This window comes from Camelina sativa, chromosome 20 (genome assembly GCF_030686135.1).
Source record: "Camelina sativa cultivar CO46 ecotype springtype chromosome 20, ASM3068613v1".
Taxonomy (NCBI): domain Eukaryota; kingdom Viridiplantae; phylum Streptophyta; class Magnoliopsida; order Brassicales; family Brassicaceae; genus Camelina; species Camelina sativa.
This window is the reverse complement of record NC_141899.1, coordinates 29,335,504-29,358,545: the sequence shown is the minus strand read 5'-3', so window position 1 is coordinate 29,358,545 and position 23,042 is coordinate 29,335,504. Positions and strand designations below refer to the sequence as shown.

General features: G+C 31.6%; 4 protein-coding genes and 1 pseudogene across 4 annotated transcripts; 4 read left to right on the top strand and 1 right to left on the bottom strand.

Moving 5' to 3' along the window:
* The first annotated feature begins 7,714 nt into the window (after nucleotides 1–7,714).
* Nucleotides 7,715–8,763, top strand: LOC104771532 (heat stress transcription factor A-6a-like). Its single transcript, XM_087506638.1, has 2 exons — nucleotides 7,715–8,034; nucleotides 8,116–8,763. The coding sequence occupies exons 1-2, from the start codon at nucleotides 7,801–7,803 to the stop codon at nucleotides 8,725–8,727; spliced, it is 846 nt and encodes a 281-aa protein (XP_087362764.1). The 5' UTR covers nucleotides 7,715–7,800; the 3' UTR covers nucleotides 8,728–8,763.
* A 576-nt stretch (nucleotides 8,764–9,339) lies between these two features.
* On the bottom strand, nucleotides 9,340–10,275 carry LOC147919565 (uncharacterized; annotated as a pseudogene).
* A 975-nt stretch (nucleotides 10,276–11,250) lies between these two features.
* Nucleotides 11,251–12,596, top strand: LOC104772772 (uncharacterized). Its single transcript, XM_087504005.1, has 2 exons — nucleotides 11,251–11,877; nucleotides 12,090–12,596. Exons 1-2 carry the CDS (start codon nucleotides 11,251–11,253, stop codon nucleotides 12,594–12,596), a joined length of 1,134 nt encoding a protein of 377 aa, XP_087360131.1.
* Nucleotides 12,597–14,562: 1,966 nt separating this feature from the next.
* LOC147919564 (uncharacterized) lies at nucleotides 14,563–18,170 on the top strand. Its single transcript, XM_087506578.1, has 7 exons — nucleotides 14,563–14,832; nucleotides 14,921–15,026; nucleotides 15,094–15,215; nucleotides 15,348–15,429; nucleotides 15,519–15,636; nucleotides 15,715–15,875; nucleotides 15,958–18,170. The coding sequence occupies exons 1-7, from the start codon at nucleotides 14,637–14,639 to the stop codon at nucleotides 16,025–16,027; spliced, it is 855 nt and encodes a 284-aa protein (XP_087362704.1). The 5' UTR covers nucleotides 14,563–14,636; the 3' UTR covers nucleotides 16,028–18,170.
* Nucleotides 18,171–21,057: 2,887 nt separating this feature from the next.
* On the top strand, nucleotides 21,058–22,987 carry LOC104771531 (stem-specific protein TSJT1). The gene is made up of 4 exons (XM_010496065.3): nucleotides 21,058–21,347; nucleotides 21,741–21,981; nucleotides 22,087–22,207; nucleotides 22,535–22,987. Exons 1-4 carry the CDS (start codon nucleotides 21,145–21,147, stop codon nucleotides 22,723–22,725), a joined length of 756 nt encoding a protein of 251 aa, XP_010494367.1. The 5' UTR covers nucleotides 21,058–21,144; the 3' UTR covers nucleotides 22,726–22,987.
* The last annotated feature ends 55 nt before the right edge of the window (nucleotides 22,988–23,042 follow it).

Sequence of the window (23,042 nt, the reverse complement as noted above, 5' to 3'; positions counted from 1 at the left end):
TCTTTTTTTGTTATTGTTGTTGTATGGGTTATAAAAAATCAAATCAAATATCATTGTAAAAGCTTAGTTTTAGAGTTTGTATGATATGTATATCTTATATATTTATTTTAATCTTTTAAAATGTTTATCTCCATTTTCTATTTTATATTAACATCTTATAAGTCATTATTATCATACTTCCTTACAATATTCACCACACAATAAGATCAGAAAGTTGAAATGATCCATATGTGATTATCTATTATGTCTCTGGTTATCTCACATATTCATGTATCATTTTTAATAATTTATAAAGATCAATATAATATTTAAAGATCAATATAATTATCCATTTATCCATTTATAAAGACTACTTTGTTTTGTGATCCAATTGTTAAATCTGCATAGATCAATATAATATTTTTTTTTATGATTTGTGGTTTTTGAAAACAAAAAGAACATAATTAAACAATTGGTTTTTTTGTGTCTTTAATCAAAATAAAAAATGATTCAAAAAACAAAACATATTCAACTGGAACTTAAATATAAAAATAAAATATAATTTTTAAAATATCATTTCACTAAATTCTCTAAAGATGAAACCATTGGTATGAAATCTAGCACTATAAATTAAATTGATGAGTGAAAACCAAAAAAATATAAGTTATCCTTGGGATTTTAAAAATTATTGAGATTGAAGAATTCATATAATTTTATACAAAACTAATTTAGTTTGTCACTTAAAAAGTAATATTTTTTATTTTGAAATATTATGTGTAAGTGTTGAGTTTATATCAACAAACAACCAAATCATGTGAATTTTGATTCAGCCACTTGGTATTCCTTTTATTTTAGGTTATAAAAAATTAAAATATTTATTTATAATTAAAGACATGTAACTCCATTTAACTCAAATGTAACTCATATCCAATAATTGTACATTAATTCATTCCTCCTACTAACTTATTATCTTTCAAGAGAAATTATTTTTGGTTAAATTTTAATATTTTTTATTTATTTTGGTTGGCTAAACTTATATTCATATTTTGGTTGGCTAAATTAATATATTTCTCATGTAAAATTATTGTTTATAATATATTTCTCATTTCAAAGTTTAAAGCAATATATCATATATATAAAAGTAAGGTTTTGGTCTCTCCTTATTGGTTGATTTTCATTTAATGTTTTCTAATTTTTTTTATTTTTTTATTTGCTTTCTAATTGCTTTAAACAATATTTAAGATCCAATAAACACAATACATTTAACTCACACATTAAAATAAAATTATAACTGAAAATAAAATAAATTATGCATTAATCATATTCTACCACTCAATTTTATTCAAACACAATAAATTACTATTGTAACTCCATAGTTCTAAATGTAACTTCCATCATTTCTTATCATATAAATAAGCATTCTCTCAATCTATCATTCTCTCATATTGACATTCTTTTACTATCTCATTTTCACATTCTCTCATTCTCTTCTACAATACCTCAAATCATTTTTCGTTTTTTTTTTGTTATTTTTGATTTCTTATTTTTGTTGTATGGGTTGAAAAAAAAAATGAAATATCATTGTAAATTGTTAATGCTAAATTTTAATTTTAGAGACTACATGATATATATTTTACATTGTTCTTATTTTAAAAGATTTATCTCCTTTATCTTATTTGAATTATTATCTTATAAGTAATCATTCTCTCTTCCTCTCCCACCAATATCAAATGTTGTTATATCTCATATGTGTTGTAAGAGTTTGATTCTATATTTTAATTTAGAAAGTATTATATATATATATAGATATTACATTGTTCTATTTTTTTAAAGATTCATCTCTATTATCTAATTTGGATTACCATCTTATAGTAAACATTCTCTCCTCCTCTCCTACCAATATCAAACGTTGTTATATCTCATATGTGTTGTAACTTGTAAGAGTTTGATTCTATATTTTAATGTAGAAAGTACTATATATATATATATATATATATTTAACATGGTTTTCAATTTTTATTTTATTTATATAAAAAAATATTTCTTTTATATTTCTTGCCTTTCTAATCTATCCATATTTATTTTTTAAATTTGCATAGTTAAATTTAAATTCACATATGATGGTTTTAACAAAACAATCAACTTTATTTGAGAATTAAATGTTTCTATTCATTTTTAAACGATCAATGTGTAGCATATAAGCATTTTGTCTTGCAATCACAAGTTATATTTCCATTGCTTAACTCCATGGTTAAACTATAATATATGTTGTCCTATTTGTAGGAATAACAACATACTTATTTAATTTATTTAAAAGAGCAGATGATTAAACGAAATAAACATTTCTCCAAATTTTATAATTCAATCAGTGAGTGTACTTATTACTTTGAAAAACTTTTACAATGAAGTTCATAAAATCATATAAGAAAACTAAAATATCACTTCAAATTTGGAAGGAAACACTTGGTATTCCTTTTTAAAAAAGTCAAGACACATATAAAAATTTCTTAATATTTAACTCACTTTAAAGACATTAAAGGTCATTTAACTCAAAAATAACGTCTATCCAATAATTTCATACATTCCTCCCACAAATAAAAAAATATATATATATGTTCAAGATTGTATTTAAATATTACATAATTTTTTAGTTAGCTAAATTTATAGTCACATATATACAATATATATACATAAGAATTTATATTACTTATTAACACCATAATTAGACCCATTATTTGCTTAACTCAATATTGGTTTCAAAGCCAACTAAAGAAAAACAGAAACGATCTTATTGATATTAGACCAAAACATGGGCATACAAACATAATCACTTACACGGAAGATATTTAAAAAAAAAATAACTTATTATTGCAACATCAACGTATGAAGGGTTTACATAAGCAGTTAATTAGAAAATCTATAATACAATAAATGTATTGGAAACAATATCAGTCAATGATAAGACTGGATCCTCAAAAGCAAGAAACGACATCTTCATAATTCATAAAAAATAAACGCCACAATTATACACATCTGAACGAAATGGTATAAACATATAGTGTATAAATAAAAGTGACGGCAAAGCCCGTATATGCCTAATTAAAACGAAATAATACAAAAGAGAAAACGAAAAAGACCACAAAAAAAAACAAGAAAGTGCCAGCTACAGTGGGGAAGCACCTAGTCATATATAAAAGTAAGGTTTCACCCTCTTCTTATTGGTCCACTTCGCAATGCAATTTTAACAAAAAAAAAAATATTTATATTAAAACACAAATTAAAAACAATTAATTTTCACATTTAACTCGCATAATTTAAAATTGAAATCATATAAATTCTCCTTATAAATTATGCATTAATTTTATTTCTCCACTAAGTTATATTAATCAATTGTATTAAAACAAAACAATAAATTAGAATTGTAACTCTCATTTTTCTAAATGTAATTTTTCATCATTTCTCTTCCTATAAATACTCATTATCTTATTCTCTTAGTCTATTACTCTTTCATTCTCTCATCTTCTTCCACTACTCTCAAATCTCTTTTTTGTTTTGTTTTGTTTTGTATTTTTTTTGTTATTGTTGTTGTATGGGTTATAAAAATTCAAATTAAATATTATTGTAAAGGCTTATTTTTAGAGTTTATATGATATGTATATCTTATATATTTATTTTAATCTTTTAAAATATTTATCTCTATTTTCTATTTTATATTAACATCTTATAAGTCATTATTTTCATACTTCCTTACAATATTCACCACACCATAAGATCATAAAGTTGAAATGATCCATAGGTAATTATCTATTATGTCTCTGGTTATCTCACATACTCATGTATCATTTTTAATAATTTATAAAGATCAATATAATATTTAAAGATCAATATAATTATCCATTTATCCATTTATAAAGCCTATTTTATTTTGTGATCCAATTGATAAATCTGCAGAGATCAATATAATATATATATATATATATATATATATATATATATATATATATATATATATATTATTTTTTTTATGATTTGAGGTTTTTGAAAACAAAAAGAACATAATTAAACAATTGGTTTTTTTGTGTCTTTAATCAAAATAAAAAATGATCCAAAAAAACAAAACATATTCAACTGGAACTTAAATATAAAAATAAAATATAATTTTAAAAATATCATTTCACTAAATTCTCTAAAGATGAAAACCATTAGTATGAAATCTAGCACTATAAATTAAATTGATGAGTGAAAACAAAAAAAATATAAGTTATCCTTGGGATTTTTTAAAATTATTGAGATTGAAGAATTCATATAATTTTATAAGAAAACTAATTTAGTTTGTCACTTAAAAAGTAATATTTTTTATTTTGAAATATTATGTGTAAGTGTTGGGTTTATATCAACAAACAATCAAATCATGTGAATTTTGATTCAGCCACTTGGTATTCCTTTTATTTTAGGTTATAAAAAATTAAAATATTTATTTATAATTAAAGACATGTAACTCCATTTAACTCAAATGTAACTCCTATCCAATAATTGTATATTAATTCATTCCTCCTACTAACTTATTTATCTTTCAAGAGAAAATATTTGGTTAAATTTTAATATTTTTTATTTATTTTGGTTGGCTAAACTTATATTCATATTTTGGTTGGCTAAATTAATATATTTCTCATGTAAAATTATTGTTTATAATATATTTCTCATTTCAAAGTTTAAAGCAATATATCATATATATAAAAGTAAGGTTTTGTCTCTCCTTATTGGTTGATTTTCATTTAATGTTTTCTAATTTTTATTTATTTTTTTAGTTGCTTTCTAATTTCTTTAAACAATATTTAAGATCCAATAAACACAATACATTTAACTCACACATTAAAATAAAATTATAACTGATAATAAAATAAATTATGCATTAATCATATTTTACCACTCAATTTTATTCAAACACAATAAATTACTATTGTAACTCCATAGTTCTAAATGTAACTTCCATCATTTCTTATCATTATTTCTCATATTGACATTCTTTTACTATCTCATTTTCACATTCTCTCATTCTCTTCTACAATACCTCAAATCATTTTTCGTTTTTTTTTTGTTATTTTTGATTTCTTATTTTTGTTGTATGCGTTGTAAAAAACAAATGAAATATCATTGTAAATTGTTAATGCTAAATTTTAATTTTAGAGACTACATGATATATATTTTACATTGTTCTTATTTTAAAAGATTTATCTCCTTTATCTAATTTGGATTATTATCTTATAAGTAATCATTCTCTCCTCCTCTCCCACCAATATCAAATGTGGTTATATCTCATATGTGTTGTAAAAGTTTGATTTTATATTTTAATTTAGAAAGTATTATATATATATATATATATATATATATATTACATTGTTCTATTTTTTAAAGATTCATCTCTATTATCTAATTTGGATTACCATCTTATAGTAAACATTCTCTCCTCCTCTCCTACCAATATCAAACGTTGTTATATCTCATATGTGTTGTAACTTGTAAGAGTTTGATTCTATATTTTAATGTAGAAAGTATTATATATATTTAACATTGTTTTCAATTTTTATTTTATTTATATAAAAAATATTTCTTTTATATTTCTTGCCTTTCTAATCTATTCATATTTATTTTTTAAATTTGCATAGTTAAATTTAAATTCACATATGTTGGTTTTAACAAAACAATCAACTTTATTTGAGAATTAGATGTTCCTATTCATTTTTAAACGATCAATGTTCCTATTCCTATTCACAAGTTCCATTTCCATTGCTTAACTCCATGGTTAAACTATAATATATGTTGTCCTATTTGTAGGAATAACAACATACTTATTTAATTTATTTAAAAGAGCAGATGGTTAATCGAAATAAACATTTCTCCAAATTTTATAATTCAATCAGTGAGTGTACTTATTACTTTGAAAAACTTTTACATTGAAGTTCATAAAATAATATAAGAAAACTAAGATACTATGTCACTTCAAATTTGGAAGGAAACACTTGGTATTCCTTTTTAAAAAAGTCAAGACACATAAAAATTTATTAATATTTAACTCACTTTAAAGACATTAAAGGTCATTTAACTCAAAAATAACTTCTATCCAATAATTTCATACATTCCTTCCACAAAATATATATATATATATATATATATATATATGTTCAAGATTGTATTTAAATATTAGTTAGCTAAATTTATAGTCACATATATACAATATATATACATAAGAATTTATATTACTTATTAACACCATAATTCGACCCATTATTTGCTTAACTCAAAAATTGGTTTCAAAGTCAACTAAAGAAAAATAGAAACGATCTTATTGATATTAGACCAAAACATGGGCATACAAACATAATCACTTACACAGAAGATATTTAAAAAAATAACTTATTATTGCAACATCAACGTATGAAGGGTTTACATAAGCATTTAATTAGAAAATCTATAATACAATAAATGTATTGGAAACAATATCAGTCAATGATAAGATTGGATCCTCAAAAGCAAGAAACAACATCTTCATAATTCATAAAAAATAAACGCCACAATTATACACATCTAAACGAAATGGTATAAACATATAGTGTATAAATAAAAGTGACGGCAAAGCCCGTATATGCCTAATTAAAACGAAATTATACAAAAGAGAAAACGAAAAAAGACAAAAAAAAAACAAGAAAGTGCCAACTACACCACAACCCACGCGTTGCGTGGGGAAGCACCTAGTCTAAAAGGAAAGAAGACTTTTAGGGTCAAGGACTTAGAGGTTTCAGTCTATATACTATTAGCTAAGAAGCATGGTGGTACAACATCAACCAGAGGATATAATTTCTCAAATTTGGGAAGCAAAATTGTTCCTTAATATGTGGTTCAGGTTCTATACCCTCATGCTTGTATTGAAATAAATAATTACTGTAGGTAGAAATAAATACTGTAGGTATTACATAGAGTGATAGAAATAAATAACCCTCTGGTTGTATAGAAATAAATAATTGTTCCTTATTACATAGAGTGATGAGAGGTTTGTATTGAAATAACTAATTACTGTAGGTAGAAATAAATAACACTGACAGTCTGACACTAACCAAATGGTCTCGTAGCGATTATATTCTTATCGTCCGTTGTTCTTATTTATTTAAGACGTGTTTCTTTTTGAAGTTGGTGTGATTAGGTCCTGCTTAACCGTTTGATTTGATGTGGTTGGGTACGGTTTCCCCCACCCTATTCAATGGAATGGAGAGTATAAGTCAAAGTCTCAAGGAATTCTCTTTTTTTCTACATAAATCTTTCTAAGGGTTCCACCAAAATCCCATCATTCTGACTTTAGAATAAACAAACAAACCACGTAACGTAATCCGTATGCATTCATGATTCACCATAACGTGTCAGGTGCGAAAGCAAGCTTGTAAACGATGGAGCAATTACTCACTCAATTTGTAGTGACTACTCAAAATTCTAGAACTTTGATTTTTATGCTAACTTATTTGGATAAAAGACAGCAAAACACACACAGAAGTAGCAACATCCAATGATTATATGCCACTACAACTCTCTCATTTCCATTTCGGGCGAATCGACTTTGTCCACATCAAAGTAGAACTAATAATAAATAGACTTATCCAAAAGGCAACACACTAAAAGTCTAAAAGCAAAACATATCTAATCCAAAAAACACCTAAACCCCCAAAATATAGACAGCATAAAAGCATCCTCAAGCTTCAGCTGATCATTAACTATTCTCTTCTCTCTTTTTTATTCACACCCAAGTCCCATTGTTTTTTTTTGGTTCACCAAATGGAATTTAATCTTCCATTTCCATTAGAGGGTCTTAGAGAAACAGGACCAACTGCTTTCTTGACGAAAACATACAACATGGTGGAGGATTCAAGCACAAACAACATAGTTTCATGGAGCAGAGACAACAACAGCTTCATCGTTTGGGAACCAGAGACTTTCGCCCTAATTTGTCTCCCTAGATGCTTTAAGCACAACAATTTTTCCAGCTTTGTTAGACAGCTCAATACTTATGTGTGTAACTTCTTGGAATTTTGGTCTTGGTTCTTTGGATCTTCATTAGAAAACTAAATGTTTTGTTTTACTTATCTGTAGGGGTTTAAGAAGGTTAATACAGAGAGATGGGAATTTTCAAATGAGTATTTTCTGAAGGGACAGAGAAATCTTCTTAAGAACATCAAGAGAAGAAAGACTTCATCATCTCAAACACACACACAGTCACTAGAAGGCGGTAGATTTGGACTAGAAGGAGAGATTGAGGAGCTGAGAAGTGACAGAGTAGCTCTAGTATTAGAACTTGAGAGACTGAGACGAAAACAAGAAACCATGAGGACATATCTTCATTCGATGGAAGAGAAACTGAAAGTCACAGAAGTGAAGCAAGAAATGATGATGGATTTCTTGCTTAAAAAGATTAAGAAACCTAGTTTTTTTAAAGGCACAAGGAAACGTAAGATGCAAGGATTCAAGAATCGAGAGCGAAGGCAAGAGGTTCATGAAACGATTGTTAAAGCTGAGCCGGAAGAGTATGTTAATGATACTGCTGATCAATATAGAGGTGTGTTTGCTTATGGCGATGAGCTTCACATAGCTTCATTGGAGGATCAAGGACAAGAAGGGGATGAAATGGAAACGGATAGTGAAGGAATCTGGAAGGGTTTTGTGTTAAGTGAAGAGATGTGTGATATAGGGGAATGTTTGATATAGCTTTATTAAAATTAAAGTATTTTGGGAGTTTTTATATATTTTTCATCTATAATTGATTTCATATGCACAATAGTATATAGAAAACCACTAGGTTACGTTCTAGGCCTCTAGCAATCTCATATACAATAACTTAGACCAACTCCAATGGTTGCCTCTATATTTTACTCCAAATATAGAAATCTCTAAAAATAGAGTAGAGGTTTAGGGCATCTCCAATGGTACTTTATATCTTACTCCAAACTCTATATTTGGAGTAAAATCATCTCCAATGCTACTCTATATTCTACTTTGGAATAACACTGCTCATTTCTCTATTTTTAGAGTAGAACTTTTTTATTTACAAAGTAATCCCTCAATTATCATATCTTACCATTTTATACCTAAAAACATTATTTAATAGGAATTTGCACTTATATAATTTTATAGAAAAAACAAATTTATTATGTTAAATTAAAACACAACAATAACATATATTTAACTTAGAAAATAGAATGACATAACAAACATTAAATATAAAATACATAACTAGTGCCATAAATTAAAATAGAAATAGAAATCTCAAATAAAAACAAGTTGTTACCAAAATAAACTTAATACATCATAAACTAGTAATTAATAATCCGGTAAATCGCTTCCGGATCCATTAAGGTTATCAAAATATTGCTCGAATGAAATAGGTGCTGAAGGAGCTTGTTGATCAACCCGTTTCTTTAAGACTTTTGCTTGCTCAGATTGAATATAGACACGAATACTTGGATCTTCTATTGAGCTTAAGTCTTGATATAAAACTTTGTTTTCTGCCCTAAATTTTTTCAGTGCTAAATTCTCACTTTGAAGCTCCAAATATTGTTGTCTTTGTTCACTTGTCTTTTTTAGTTGCAACAAAAGTTGTATATTTCCTTCTTCTAAAATCTTGATAACATTTGATGTTTGGTCATCATTTTTTCTTTTTAGTTTAGATTTTTTCACTTCACTTGGTCATTGAGATGAAGATCCGTCAATACCGTCATCTTCTTCATCTAAATTAAGAGAAAATGAAGACAAACCTGGAGATGCTTGTGTAACGAAATCAGGGGTAGGATTTTCTGACTCTGAAGATGTATATCCGAAACCGCATGGATTTGGTATCTTTCTAGCCGGGGTGACACCATCTTTAAACTTTTCAATGTCTTTAACAATGTTCCATACATGATCAAACTTCCAACCAGATTTGAATCTTGTGTCTTGCATTAGCATTTCTTTTGCTTGATTGAACTGCATAAAAATTAAAAATTAAAATAAATAACAACTTAAACAATGATAAGTAATTTAAAAATTTTACACAAGACTCACAATATCATCACTTGAAGCACCACTTTGACATTTTTTTTCACATTGTTTGATGCATGCATGCAGTTTTCTTGTTGCTTTCTCAATATTTTGAAATCAACATTGGAGAGATTTTTTCCATTCTTGAAAGCTTCCGCCACACGATCCCAGAAATGATCGGGTGATTGATAATGACCTGTAATTGGATCTTGAGAAATTTCTAGGTAGACTTGACATAAAAATTTATCTTCTTCTTTAGTATAACCAGAAGAACGATTACCAGACATTTTTTTAAGAAAATAAGAGAAGGTGAAGATGTGTTTATAATTTTGTGGAATAGTTGATTGGAAATAAAAATGAAAGATGGTATATATATATATATATATATATATATATATATTTTTCAAGGTTCTCACATTTTTAAATCATTGTCAGATGAATTAACAATACAATGACAAAGTTATTATAAGATTCTCACGCTAGCCATGACAAGATTTGACATTACAATGACAAAGTGGTGCCAAAATTCTCATATTTCTTATTTCACATACTAAGATTTGACAATACAAGATTGTATCAATTTTTTCATTCATTATAAGAATGAATGATGGTACAATGACAAAAGGATATCAAGATTCTCACGTTTCTCATTCTTTTTTTTTGTCAAATTACTTGGTTTTCATTCATTCATGGAAACAAAGTACAAAGAGGTGGATTCCAAGATCCAACGTTTGTACACAATACATAAAGGCATTCTCCAATGCCATACAAAGAAAATTAAAAGAGATCGACAAAATATCCAAGAGAGCTTTGAGGCAAGAGCTAGAAGGCAATTTACCACATGTGAGGTCAAGGTTTGTCGACAATTCATCCACAATAGGCTCAATGGAGAACATGATGGTCACTTTCAAGCATTGACTAGATGACGTTGATAAGGTGGTCTTAGCGACCGGGTGGAGTTTGGAGTAAACTTGCTAGACATGTTAGATGTTGGTTGTTGGCCGAGAGAACTCTAGAACCATGTCAGATGTTGGTTGTTGGCCGAGAGAACTCTCACGTTTCTCATTCAATTATGTAAAAATATAATAATACAATGACAAATTGTGACAATCCTATATATTTTATATTTTTATAAATACCAATATAACTCTACAGTGGTCATAAAATATTTCTACTCATATCACTATCCTCACCTTAGTTTTTGTTTCTCTCAAAATGAACTTTAATTTTAATAATTTACCAGATTTTCATAATTCATCATCTTCTTCAGACGATGATGAAAATATGGAAATTCTCAATAGTCTCGACCAAGAAGACCAAGCTATACATCTTGCTATCGCTAATAACAACTCGATCATCCAATACCTTCTCAACCGACAAAGCAGCAATGCAATCCATGGTGGCTCAGTTCAAGGATGCTCTTTCATACACCGTGATCGAGAAAATGCACATTATAGACTATTCAGTGATTACTTTTCGGAGAATCCAGTCTATAATGATGCTATGTTTCGTAGAAGGTACCGTATGTCTCGTTCCCTATTCCTTCGTATTATTAATGCAGTTGAAGATTATGACAACTACTTCACACAGAGAAGAGATACATTTGGTAGATTAGGATTATCATCCCTTCAGAAAGGAACGGCTGTATTTCGAATGCTAGCTTATGGGCTACCAGCGGAAGCGACAGACGAGTATGTTAAGATAGGCGAATCAACAGCAATCGAAAGCATGAATAGATTTTGTCGAGCCATAGTGGAAATATTTTCGGAGCAATATTTGCGATCACCAACAGCTAATGACGTTGCCAGACTTTTTTACATTGGTGAAAACGAGGTTTTCCAGGGATGTTAGGTAGTTTAGATTGCATGCATTGAAAGTGAAAAAATTGTCCTACCGCTTGGGCTGGAAAATATTCGGGTCATAGTGGATAACTAACTATAATTCTTGAAGCTGTGGCAGATTATGATCTTTGGATATGGCATGCATATTTTGGAATGCCGGGAACCAATAATGACATCAATGTACTGGAGTCTTCCCATTTATTCTCCAATCTCGCTCAAGGTATTGCTCCTCCTGCTCATTATATCATTCAAGGAAAAGACTATAATATGGGTTATTATTTAGCTGATGGTATATATCCGAAGTGGTCTACCATAGTGCAAACTATTCACGAGCCAAGATGTCCTAAAAAAAGGTATTTTGCTACAAAACAAGAAGCATATAGAAAATATGTAGAACGTGCATTTGGAGTTCTTCAATCGCGTTTTGCAATTGTGAAAAGACTAGCTCGGTTTTGGAAAAAAACTGTGATTCATGATATAATGACTAAATGTATAATTTTACATAACATGATAATCGAAGATGAGCGTGATCTTAATGCATCAATTGAAGCTGGAAGAGAAGCTCCAGCACCCGAGGTTGAAATAGCGGATGATGAAAATACTCGATTTCAAGAATTTCTTGCTCGATATAGAGAAATCAAAGATAGAGACGCTCATTTTTCACTTCGAAACGCTTTAATTAATCATTTGTGGGAAAAGTACACTAATGATAGTGTTTAAACAAAAAAATGTATTAGTCATTTATTTTCTATTTATGAGATGTAATAAAAATTTATTTTCAAGTTTAATTTTAATAATATTTTAATTTTATTGATTTTTTTGTTAAAATTTAAATAAGTGGACATAATTTGTAGATTTTAGAACTAAAAGGCTATATGAGAAATTAAGAACAAGATAAACATATATGATAAATTTAAAATATTTGTTTTAGAGTAAGAAATAGTCAATAGAGTAAACCATTGGAGTAATACACATGCATTATAGGGCCAACTTAAAAATAACCAAAAAAGTTACCGTCTATGTTCAATTTTTTTAAAAATAAACATTATTTATATATAATTTTTATTAAAAAAATTGCATTTAGGCTTTAAATACCACTAGATCGAGCACTAGTGATTTCTAATTAGTAAAAGCGCATTAGCCTATCTATAGTAATAATATACTATTTTTTATTTAAATTTGACATTGTTCTAGTGCAAATGCACTCCTTGCACGTGCCTATCGCTGCCACTATTAATAAATTTTACGAAAAAGACACTAATACAAATGATTTGAGGGGCTATATCAATATTTTGAAAAGTGTATTTGTTGGTGTCTACAACTTACACACCAAGTTTAAATAATCTATTATAATAAAGTAGGGTTACACCCTTTAAGAATACCCTAATTAGCTGCCACGTGTCTTAACTACATTCTCTGTTTTCCCCCGAGCTCATTCCTCTTTTTCTCTCGTCTAACTCGTTGGGCTTTATCTACACGATTTCGTCATATTTCTGCATTGTTTTAGTGGGCTTGAACTGTATGGGCCTGGCAATTTTCGCCTTCCTCTCAAACTGCTACTGACCAGATCTCCGAGTTCTGTATTCTTCCTTTCCTCGCCTCTCTCTCTTTCCCACTCCTCCTCCCTTTTCTGTTCAACTCCGTCATGACCCGATTCCGCCAGCACCGATTCGTACGAGTTCCTTATTCTCCAGCTGAATCCGAGAAAACATCTTCGTCCACGCAAAGGAGAAGCCCGATTCGCGCATCCAAATGCAGGAGAACCTCATACAACTTTTGTCATTTCCTTCTCTTGAAGCAAGGTGACTCTTATTCGCTTCAAAGTTTTGGTTATATTTTTTCGTAAGTCGATTTCTGTGACGAATCTCATTGGATGTTACTTGAACATAATTTTTGCTTAAATTATTTACTTCCCTTTAAAAAGTTAGAGATCCCTCATTTTAATCCCTCCGTTAATGGTCCACCACATTATTCTGAGTTGATATTAGGTTATTCACTTCTCTCGCTTATGATCCTTAGTTATTAACCAAATTCTACCTTGATTACATGCTTCTACTTAATCTTTAATAATAGATATTCGTGTTTTCCTAATAATATTCCTGACTATCTGTTTCTCCTTAATTGTACTGTCGGTTACGATAGAACCTTCTTGATCTTATTTATACCCTGATAATATGCCTTTCCTTAATTGGTAAATCCCATTACCTCCGGGATTTTTAATTCATTCCTGATTCTTTGCCTTTCCTTAATTGTTTATTCCGTTACGATAACACAGCTCTGTTCTTTTTAGAACCCCGATTGAAAGCCATACCTTTTATATATATAGTTCATTTCATCCCCCACTAAAATAACAAAACAAACCAGACAACCGTTTCTTTAACCTACTTAAACACAAATGAGTTCTAAAGACTGTCCTTCAGACAGCCCTGCTTTCTCCTATGTCAAGCTGGCTGAAATTTTTGAGTCCATAGACACACCAACCATTGTCATCCGGCTACTCCATTTCTGGGATGCCCGCGACTTCAAACGCAACAACCTTCTTCTTAGTGTTGAGTGTCTTCTTCTGGATGAGGAGGTCCATATTTTATGCTTTATGAATCCTAACAATGCCCTATGTTGGTTTTTTATTAACAAAAATCCAACTATTTATTTTCCCTAATTTATAATCTCTCAATTGTTTAGGCTAATGTTATACAAGCATCCATCCACCCACGGCGCCTTCATAAGTTTAGATCAACCCTCAAACAGGGTTGCCTATTCATGATATCTAATTTCGATGTCAGGAAGCAACCAAATTCCTACCGCCTTACTGACCATGCGTACAAGATTGTTTTCAATGACCACACCACAATGGATTCTGTTGAACCCGACGAATTCCCTATTCCCCAAGAGTATTTTTGTATTCGAAACTACAAGGACATCCAATCCTTCGTGGGAAAAGGGGAGATCTTACCAGGTACGTACTAAATATATATTAATAAGTGGTTTGTATATCATGGTTCGTATATCATGATCTAATATGTCCTTCACTCATTGCCCCCTAGATATTGTTGCCCAAGTGACATGTATTCGGAATGCCGATAAGGTTGATGAAACCACAACTCCACCTAAGACAACCTCAAACCTTATTCTTACATGTGTATTTGACAGGTATTAATTATCTTCAACCTCCTATCATTGCCTTACTATTCAAATCCTAATTTATTGTGCTTCTCAGTGGGGAAACCGGTTATGTCTCCGTCTGGGAGAACCAAGCAACTAAGGCCCGTGGAGAGGTCGAGCTTCAAGAAGAGCCTATTGTAGTCATTGTCACTGGTGTGAACCCCAAAAACTTGCGAGGTACGTCTATTTCCTTATATTTATTTCGCTGACACTGTAAAATGTGTTAAGCCTCCTTCACCCTTATTTTTGCTAGCTATTTATCTGTCGTGGTTATATTTACTCACTATTTTCAATACAACTCTACCTTAGGCAACCTATATCTCAATGCTACTGCCTCTACCAGATTTTTTTGGAATGTTGACAACACCATTACTGAAGACTTCCGGAAAAGGTAGAAACATATTCTGCCCATTTACAAACTCGGAAAATAGTTTCAGTCGCCATCCAAACTAACATTGGCATTCCCGTTTTGATCTGCAGCCCTTTTTACCAAAAAGAACTAATTCCTACTATTGAAAACACCACTCCCGTGTTTGTTCCTTCTGAGATTCAAAGCATTTCCCAAATCCTAGCTTATGTTGATGAGCAAAGCGGGCAGGTTGACCTCCTCACCCTCATGCCTCCAACTGTTTGTTTTTGAGAAATGTTATTAACGAGTTTCCATTTAAACTGCCAGGAGAAAATGTTCTGGTGCAAGGCAAAGGTCGTTGACTTGATTTTAAGCAGTGGGTGGTTCTTCATATCATGCACGACCTGCTTTAAGAAAATGGAAACATCAGGTGATACACTAAGATGTGCTGGGACATGCGACACAGATACGTCTATTGGTCGGCTACGGTAACCAACATTTTTGTCACTCGTCTTTATGGACCTTTGTATGTATCTTATATAACGTCCTTATCACCTTTCTGTTCTGTAGGTTTTTTATAGTTATTCAAGAAGAAAGCAAGGTTACACCATCGGCCGAATTGTCAACATTCATCCAATAGTAGGCGAGTTGTACTACTTGAGACTGCTTCTAGGCGTGGTCATAGGACCAACAAGTTATGACGACATTCTAACAGTAGATGGAATCGTGTACGAGAACTTCAAAGATGCGTGTTTGGCCAGGGGTATGCTTGATGGAGATAAAGAATGGATAGAAGCATTAGAGGAAACTCGTCAGTGGGGTTTCCCATGCCAGCTGCGTAGTCTCTTTGTGACACTCTTAATCTATAGTTATGTTAGTAGCCCATTGAATTTGTGGAACCATTGTTGGCGGTATATGGGAGATGATATTGAGCACACGCAAGGGAAAAAACTAAAGCTCCCTAAACTTCACCTCAGAGAGGAGCAACTAAAGAACTACACATTGCTAGAGATTGAGAAAATCCTGCAGCAACACGACAAAACACTTGCAGACTTCCCGGATATGCCATTGCCAGACAAAGAGATGATGAAAGAGCTTAATAATTCATATCTTATAGAAGAGCTAGGTTACGACGAGGACGAACAACAAACAGAGCATGATCGTTTATTTGGCAGTTTGAATCAGGAACAGAGAATGGTCTTCGATGGAGTGATGGACTCCCTAGAAAATGGAGACGGCAGATTCTTCTTCCTTAATGGACCAGGGGGTACTGCGAAGACGTACTTATACACAACATTAATAACAAAGTTAAGAGCTATGAAGAAGGTGGTATTGCCAGTTGCATCCTCAGGCATTGCAGCTTTGCTTCTCCCAGGAGGCCGAACAGCCCACTCAAGATTCAAAATACCAATAAACCTCCACGAGCATTCTATGTGTGATATCAGAAAAGGATCAATGCTTGCTGAGCTGTTAAGGAAAACAGATTTGATCATTTGGGATGAGGCACCTATGACGCATCGTTTTGCGTTTGAGGCGGTAGACAGATCAATGCGGGATCTTTTAGCAGAAGATGATCCCAAAGCAATGCATAAACTCTTTGGAGGCAAGACAGTATTACTTGGTGGCGATTTCCGGCAAATCCTACCCGTTATAACAGGAGGAAGTCGGCAAGACACGGTCTTAGCAACATTAAACAGATCATACCTGTGGGATTCATGTAACTTCTATAGCCTGACCCAGAATATGCGTCTAAAAGTCGATGAGATCAAATTTGCTCAGTGGATACTTCAAGTTGGGGATGGAACAGCACCAAAAAGAGAACAACATAGAAATAGCTACGACGAGGTTGACGACATCAAAATAAATAGAGCACTTCTGTTACACAACGGCGACAAACGGATTGCACAATTAGCGGCTGATGTATATACGGATTTCACGAACTCGTACCTAGACAGAGAATACATAACAAAGAGGGCGATTCTAACTCCAAAGAATGACACTGCTCATGAACTCAATATGTTTCTCCAAAACAAGATCCCAGGCGACGCCAAAACATATTTGAGTTTCGACAGTATAGAGATGGATGGGGATTCAACCGACTCAGATGAGCTGTTATACCCAGCAGAATTTCTAAACTCACTCAAAATCTCAGGAATGCCAGATCATTGTTTGGAACTGAAAATAGGCTCTCCAGTTATGCTCATACGAAACTTGAATCAGAAAGAAGGACTTTGCAATGGAACAAGGCTAATAGTTACACGATTGGGGACCAGAGTCATTGAAGCAGAGATATTAACTGGGATAGTAGTTGGAAACAAGGTGGTCATCCCAAGGATAATACTGTCTCCACCTGATGAGAAGTGGCCATTCAAATTAAAAAGACGCCAATTCCCTCTTCGTTTGAGCTATGCAATGACTATTAATAAAAGTCAAGGGCAAAGTTTGGAACAAGTGGGCTTATATTTGCCTAAACCAGTTTTCAGTCATGGACAACTGTATGTGGCCCTATCCCGAGTAACATCAGAAGCAGGACTGAAGGTCCTAAACATGGAGGAGGAGGCAACACATACAATTAAAAACATTGTATACAAAGAAGTATTCAACAACACCAAAGCCAGTAGGTGACAGCAGGTATTCTTATGCATGGTTCTCATCGTCCTCTATTCTTCTTTGAAACAAAAGAAGAAAATATATCTTCAGACAATCTACAGATGCGTACTTCTTCGTCAGCTTTCGCCAACTGTTTCAATGAGAACAGAATTTTGAAAAAAAACGAAAACAAAGGCTGAAGAGAGGATAGACAGCGAGAGTATCTGGTATGAACTTCTTCTCTTAACTTTTATTTGAAATGCAGACTCTATTAGTTTATTTACATACCTTTAACGAACAGCGAAGGTGAGAGAGAAAACAGACCACCTTTGTAAGACAAGATATGAAATGATATCAAGAAATGCAAGACATAGGTAAATGAAGATCATCAAATACAGGGAATTAAACACACCAAGAAAGTATCCTTCCTCTGGGGCACACCCAAAGTATCCTTATATTCAATTTATTTAAATATTAACACATCATTTTCATATTTATACCCAATTTCATAGGCACACTACATATACCAGTAAATTGTTTTCCTTGTGGGGGTACACTCCAACTAGATATCCCACTAAATGGAGGATACATTACTACATAATCGTCAGCCATTACGTGAACTACAACTTAAGAAAGAGATGAGAATGGAGAGACATCAAGTCTCAACTAAAGTGTCCTCCCAAGGTTTTATTATATGATTTCTCTAACTTCAAATTCATTAAGCAATAGATGTATCTCTATTCTGTAGGGAAGACATTAATGTGTTAACCACACTGGAGGAATTTGCCAGAATATTATAGTGGATATTGAGAGGACAGTCTCTCCCCAGACATAGCGGTATCCACCGTGAACTGGGTTAACAAAGGTATTAGTTCCCCAAATAAACAAACGAAGCCAAAACAAGGGCCCAAAATAGCGGTAAAACAAAAAACTGTCCAACATATAGGCCTAAAATACTTGTCATAAACATTGAGAACTCACAATAAAAGCAACCAAGAGAAGGTGAAAATAACATTGTGGGAAAACATTATGGGTGGAAAAAAACAACCACTGAAAATAATTAACCATAACGCAATGGGAAAAACAAAAAAAACATTATAATTTATTAAAAACAAAAACACCTACAATTAATAGAAAATAGAAAAGGGGAAAAAACCAAAATTGCAAATCTATCATACTCCTAATATTAATATAACCCACGCAACACGTGGGATTTTACCTAGTAGTTGATAAGACAATAACATCAATAATACTTTCGATTTTATTTAGTTCTGCCTTTAACCATATATATCTTGAAGTTTCATCAATACGTAACGTATCAGACAAACAGATGCAAAATGTAGCAAATAATTGGAGTGATGTTTTGAACACCATCTTTTTTTTTGTTGAATGATCGTCAACCATTTTTAAGAGACGGTAGCTTAAAAAAGTCAAATAATTTGGTTGGGCCAAGGTAAAAGCCCACAGACTTACTCGGCCACATTTCACCCCTGATTGACTGTTCAAAGACGTTACTACCCACAAACTTTTGGTACGCAAATTAATCGAACCAAAAATATTGAATTATAAGCGAACCAAAAATATCAAATCGAAATCAAATCGGAATTTTAAAATTTCCCGAAGTCCAAATAGAAATGAAATACTCTGTAACTGTAACCAAACCGGAAAACATCTGAAAAAATCTTAGCTTTAGAACCAGATCCGAATCAGAAATCAGAATCGAACCAAACCGATTTCAAAAACCAAAAAAAAATCAGAACCGAATATAAACGAACCAAAACCAATTCCAAATATCCAGAGTCCAGACCTAGCTCGAACCATAAAAGTGTTATTACATTTAGAGCATCTTTATAGGGGAACTATTTTGGGTGTTCTTAGAGTAAATATATTATGAAAATAATGTAAGATCAGTAGTTAAGATCTTTGGTTAAAAAGTTAGTTATTGGGGGAACATGTTTAAGATCATAAGATTTAATAATATAATAATGTTAAATATATTATAATTATAAAAACTTATAAAATAACATTTAAGTTGCAAACTTATAAAACTTTTACTAAAATTCAGAATACAATACCAAAATTTTATAAAACAAAAAAACATTAAAAAAAGAAAAAAAAACAAACATATTACTTAATTAAAGCACACAAACATTTTATTTAATTAATATATAGTTTAATGTCCAAATTTATTCTATATATTCTCAATCAAATCCTCTTTTAATTTGTGAAAAATTGTTTACAAAAAATAATATTCATTCACACCTTGCCACATCAGCTTATAACTGAATCAAGAACAATTCTACATTAAGAATTGATCTTGGTGTTTTTATGCCATTATTCATTATTTTTCTAATTTTTTTGGACTAAGAACACTCTTTGTCTTATGCTTATAAAGATGGCCTTAGAGACAAATTTAAATCTTTTTATCATAGTCTCTCATAGTCATCATAGCTATACTATATGCTGTCAAATTTTTAAAAATCAACTTTATGAAATACGCGAAACTATATATATAAATAAGTTTAAGTCGGTTACATGTATCGATCAAAACGCGTGACGAAAATATATATTCTGATATCTCCCCCATGTGCTTTCCCTCGATATAATTTTTCAAAAATAATTAAGAATATTGATTGCACGTACTCGCCACGTCATTTTCATGACTTTTTAATAGTTTTATAAACCTTATCCTGATATCCTCATTTGTACCATTTGATCTTCCCCCAAAATTAAGCTTTTTTAATTTTATACGTTACCAAAAATTAATTAATTACCTCCATCTTAGGCATAATCATCTCCCTAATTACGCGTTAAACCTTGTAATAAACACCGCATTTATCAAATACATTCCAAAAATTACTTACAACATTTCTATAAATTGCTTTACTAATTATCCAACTAAAAACATTAACCCCTTTAAAGATACCATTATCCATCTAATTTACTACGTGTCTATTTTTACTAACCTCATTTGATCACAAGAATGGGAAAGAAAATATCCAAAATTGTCTCATCCACTCGTTCCGAGACACGTGTCCATACCAAAAGGGTAAAATCGTAAACTTACCCTCCTACAAGATTCTCTTTATAGCTCTTCCTTCTCATCATTTTTTTTTTTTTGTTTTTGCTAAAAATCTGTAGAATTTTTCCGAGAATCACTGAGAAAAAATGCTGGCTGTGTTCGAGAAGACGGTGGCGAACAGCCCCGAAGCTTTACAGAGTCCACACTCTTCCGATTCTGCTTACGCTTTGAAAGATGGATCTCTTGCGACTCATTTCTCTTCTGTGAATCCAAACTCCGTCACGCTTAACTTCGGATCTTCTGGATTCGTTGCTTACTCTTTTGATAACCCTGATCCTCGTGTTCCTAGGCCATTCTCAACTCCTTCTTCTTCTCTTTGATTTTTGGTGCTTGATCTCTCTACCGAATCTTTGATTTTTTAAATCCCTAATGTTTCGGTTTCGATTTTTGTTAGTTTCTGGAATCTGTATCGGTTTGATTTGTGTGGTTATGATAGTTTCATTCGCTGTTTCGCTTATGATTTTACTTGGATTGACTTTTTATTTTGTGCTTGCGATCTTGGATTTATGGTTATTTTGGATTGCTTTTGATGATGATGATGATGATGATGATGTTGTAATTTGAGGAGATGATTTAAGATGATTGAAACTGATCTACACTAGTTTTGAGTAATTTGTGGTTGTTGATTTTTGTATATTCGTTTGGTAAATGTGATTTTGGTTTCTTTTTTGAATTTTGGCAGATTATTTACTGTGGTGGATGATATTTTCTGTCTCTTCCAAGGACACATTGAGAATCTTCCTTTTCTGAAGCAGCAGTATGGCCTGAACAAAATCACGAACGAGGCCATCATTGTGATTGAGGCTTACAGGACATTGCGTGATCGAGGCCCTTACCCTGTGGACAAAGTTGTCAGAGATTTCCATGGCAAGTTTGCGTTTATCCTCTTTGATGGTGCTAAGCAAACCGTCTTCTCTGCTGCTGTAAGTAACATTCTTGTCCATTTCTTTATCTCCTTGTTTTAAGTTGGATATATATATATGTAAGCACGTTGTTATTGATTTGACTGGTTTTATCAATGTGCACAGGACGCAGATGGAAGTGTGCCATTCTTCTGGGGTAATGATGCTGAAGGACATCTTGTTCTTTCTGATAACACCGAGATGATGAAGAAAGGTTGCGCTAAATCTTTTGGTCCTTTCCCTAAAGGTAACCATTTCACTTTATAATATGTTTTGACTCTTTTGAAGTTGCCCATCAGAAAGATTGGTATGAGCTATTTATAGTTTGGTAAACCCATAATAGACAACAGCAGAAAAAAGAAACTCTCAAGTCAAACTCAAGATTGATGCTGACTGCTTTATTATGTATTAATAGGTATAGTTTATATAGAGATCCAGTTAGGGGTTTGCTAATTCAACGAGGGTTTTAATTTAGACATAATTTTATATTGATTGAATAGAAAATAACAAGTGGAAAGACTTCCATAGGTCTGTGTGATTGACTAAATGATTACATGGTTTCTTTTGTCTAAAGGTTGCTTCTTTACATCGTCTGGAGGATTGAGGAGCTTCGAGCACCCAAAGAACGAGTTGAAGCCAGTGCCGAGAGTGGACAGCTCAGGAGACGTGTGTGGAGCAACCTTCAAAGTTGACGCTGAGACTAAGAGAGAGAGTACCAAGATGCCTAGAGTCGATAGCTCCCAAAATTGGGCCGGTCATATCTAAACCGGAATCATACATTATCACAAAGCTAAACATCTTCCCTCTCTCGTCTTGTCCCCTCTCTTTCGTTACATGTTTTGAGTTACATTGAGACAATATTTTACACCACAATGTTCTCTCTCTATTGCGTTTATGTACATGTTTGAGTTGGGGATTTGAGAAGGATGTCACGGTTTTGTGAAACTTTGGAACCATAAGACGAGACTTTTGTTTCCCTGTTTTGCGTTACTTAAAATCATAAATAAATACTAAGTTTTTTGTTTCATCGTTTGTGTTGACTATATGCTTCAGTTAAATGTTGAGGTTTATGAAGTTCATAA

Bases quoted from the DNA above. Each gene is read 5' to 3' on its own strand.
- LOC104772772 (XM_087504005.1), top strand. From the start codon at position 11,251: ATGAACTTTAATTTTAATAATTTACCAGATTTTCATAATTCATCATCT. The intron at 11,878-12,089 runs GGATGTTAGGTA...TTCTCCAATCTC, and splicing joins GTGAAAACGAGGTTTTCCAG to GCTCAAGGTATTGCTCCTCC.
- LOC147919564 (XM_087506578.1), top strand. From the start codon at position 14,637: ATGATATCTAATTTCGATGTCAGGAAGCAACCAAATTCCTACCGCCTT. The intron at 15,430-15,518 runs GTAGAAACATAT...TTTGATCTGCAG, and splicing joins ACTGAAGACTTCCGGAAAAG to CCCTTTTTACCAAAAAGAAC. The intron at 15,637-15,714 runs GTTGACCTCCTC...TTAAACTGCCAG, and splicing joins TTGATGAGCAAAGCGGGCAG to GAGAAAATGTTCTGGTGCAA.
- LOC104771531 (XM_010496065.3), top strand. From the start codon at position 21,145: ATGCTGGCTGTGTTCGAGAAGACGGTGGCGAACAGCCCCGAAGCTTTA. The intron at 21,348-21,740 runs GCCATTCTCAAC...GAATTTTGGCAG, and splicing joins CCTGATCCTCGTGTTCCTAG to ATTATTTACTGTGGTGGATG. The intron at 21,982-22,086 runs GTAAGTAACATT...CAATGTGCACAG, and splicing joins AAACCGTCTTCTCTGCTGCT to GACGCAGATGGAAGTGTGCC.
- LOC104771532 (XM_087506638.1), top strand. From the start codon at position 7,801: ATGGAATTTAATCTTCCATTTCCATTAGAGGGTCTTAGAGAAACAGGA. The intron at 8,035-8,115 runs GTGTGTAACTTC...ACTTATCTGTAG, and splicing joins TTAGACAGCTCAATACTTAT to GGGTTTAAGAAGGTTAATAC.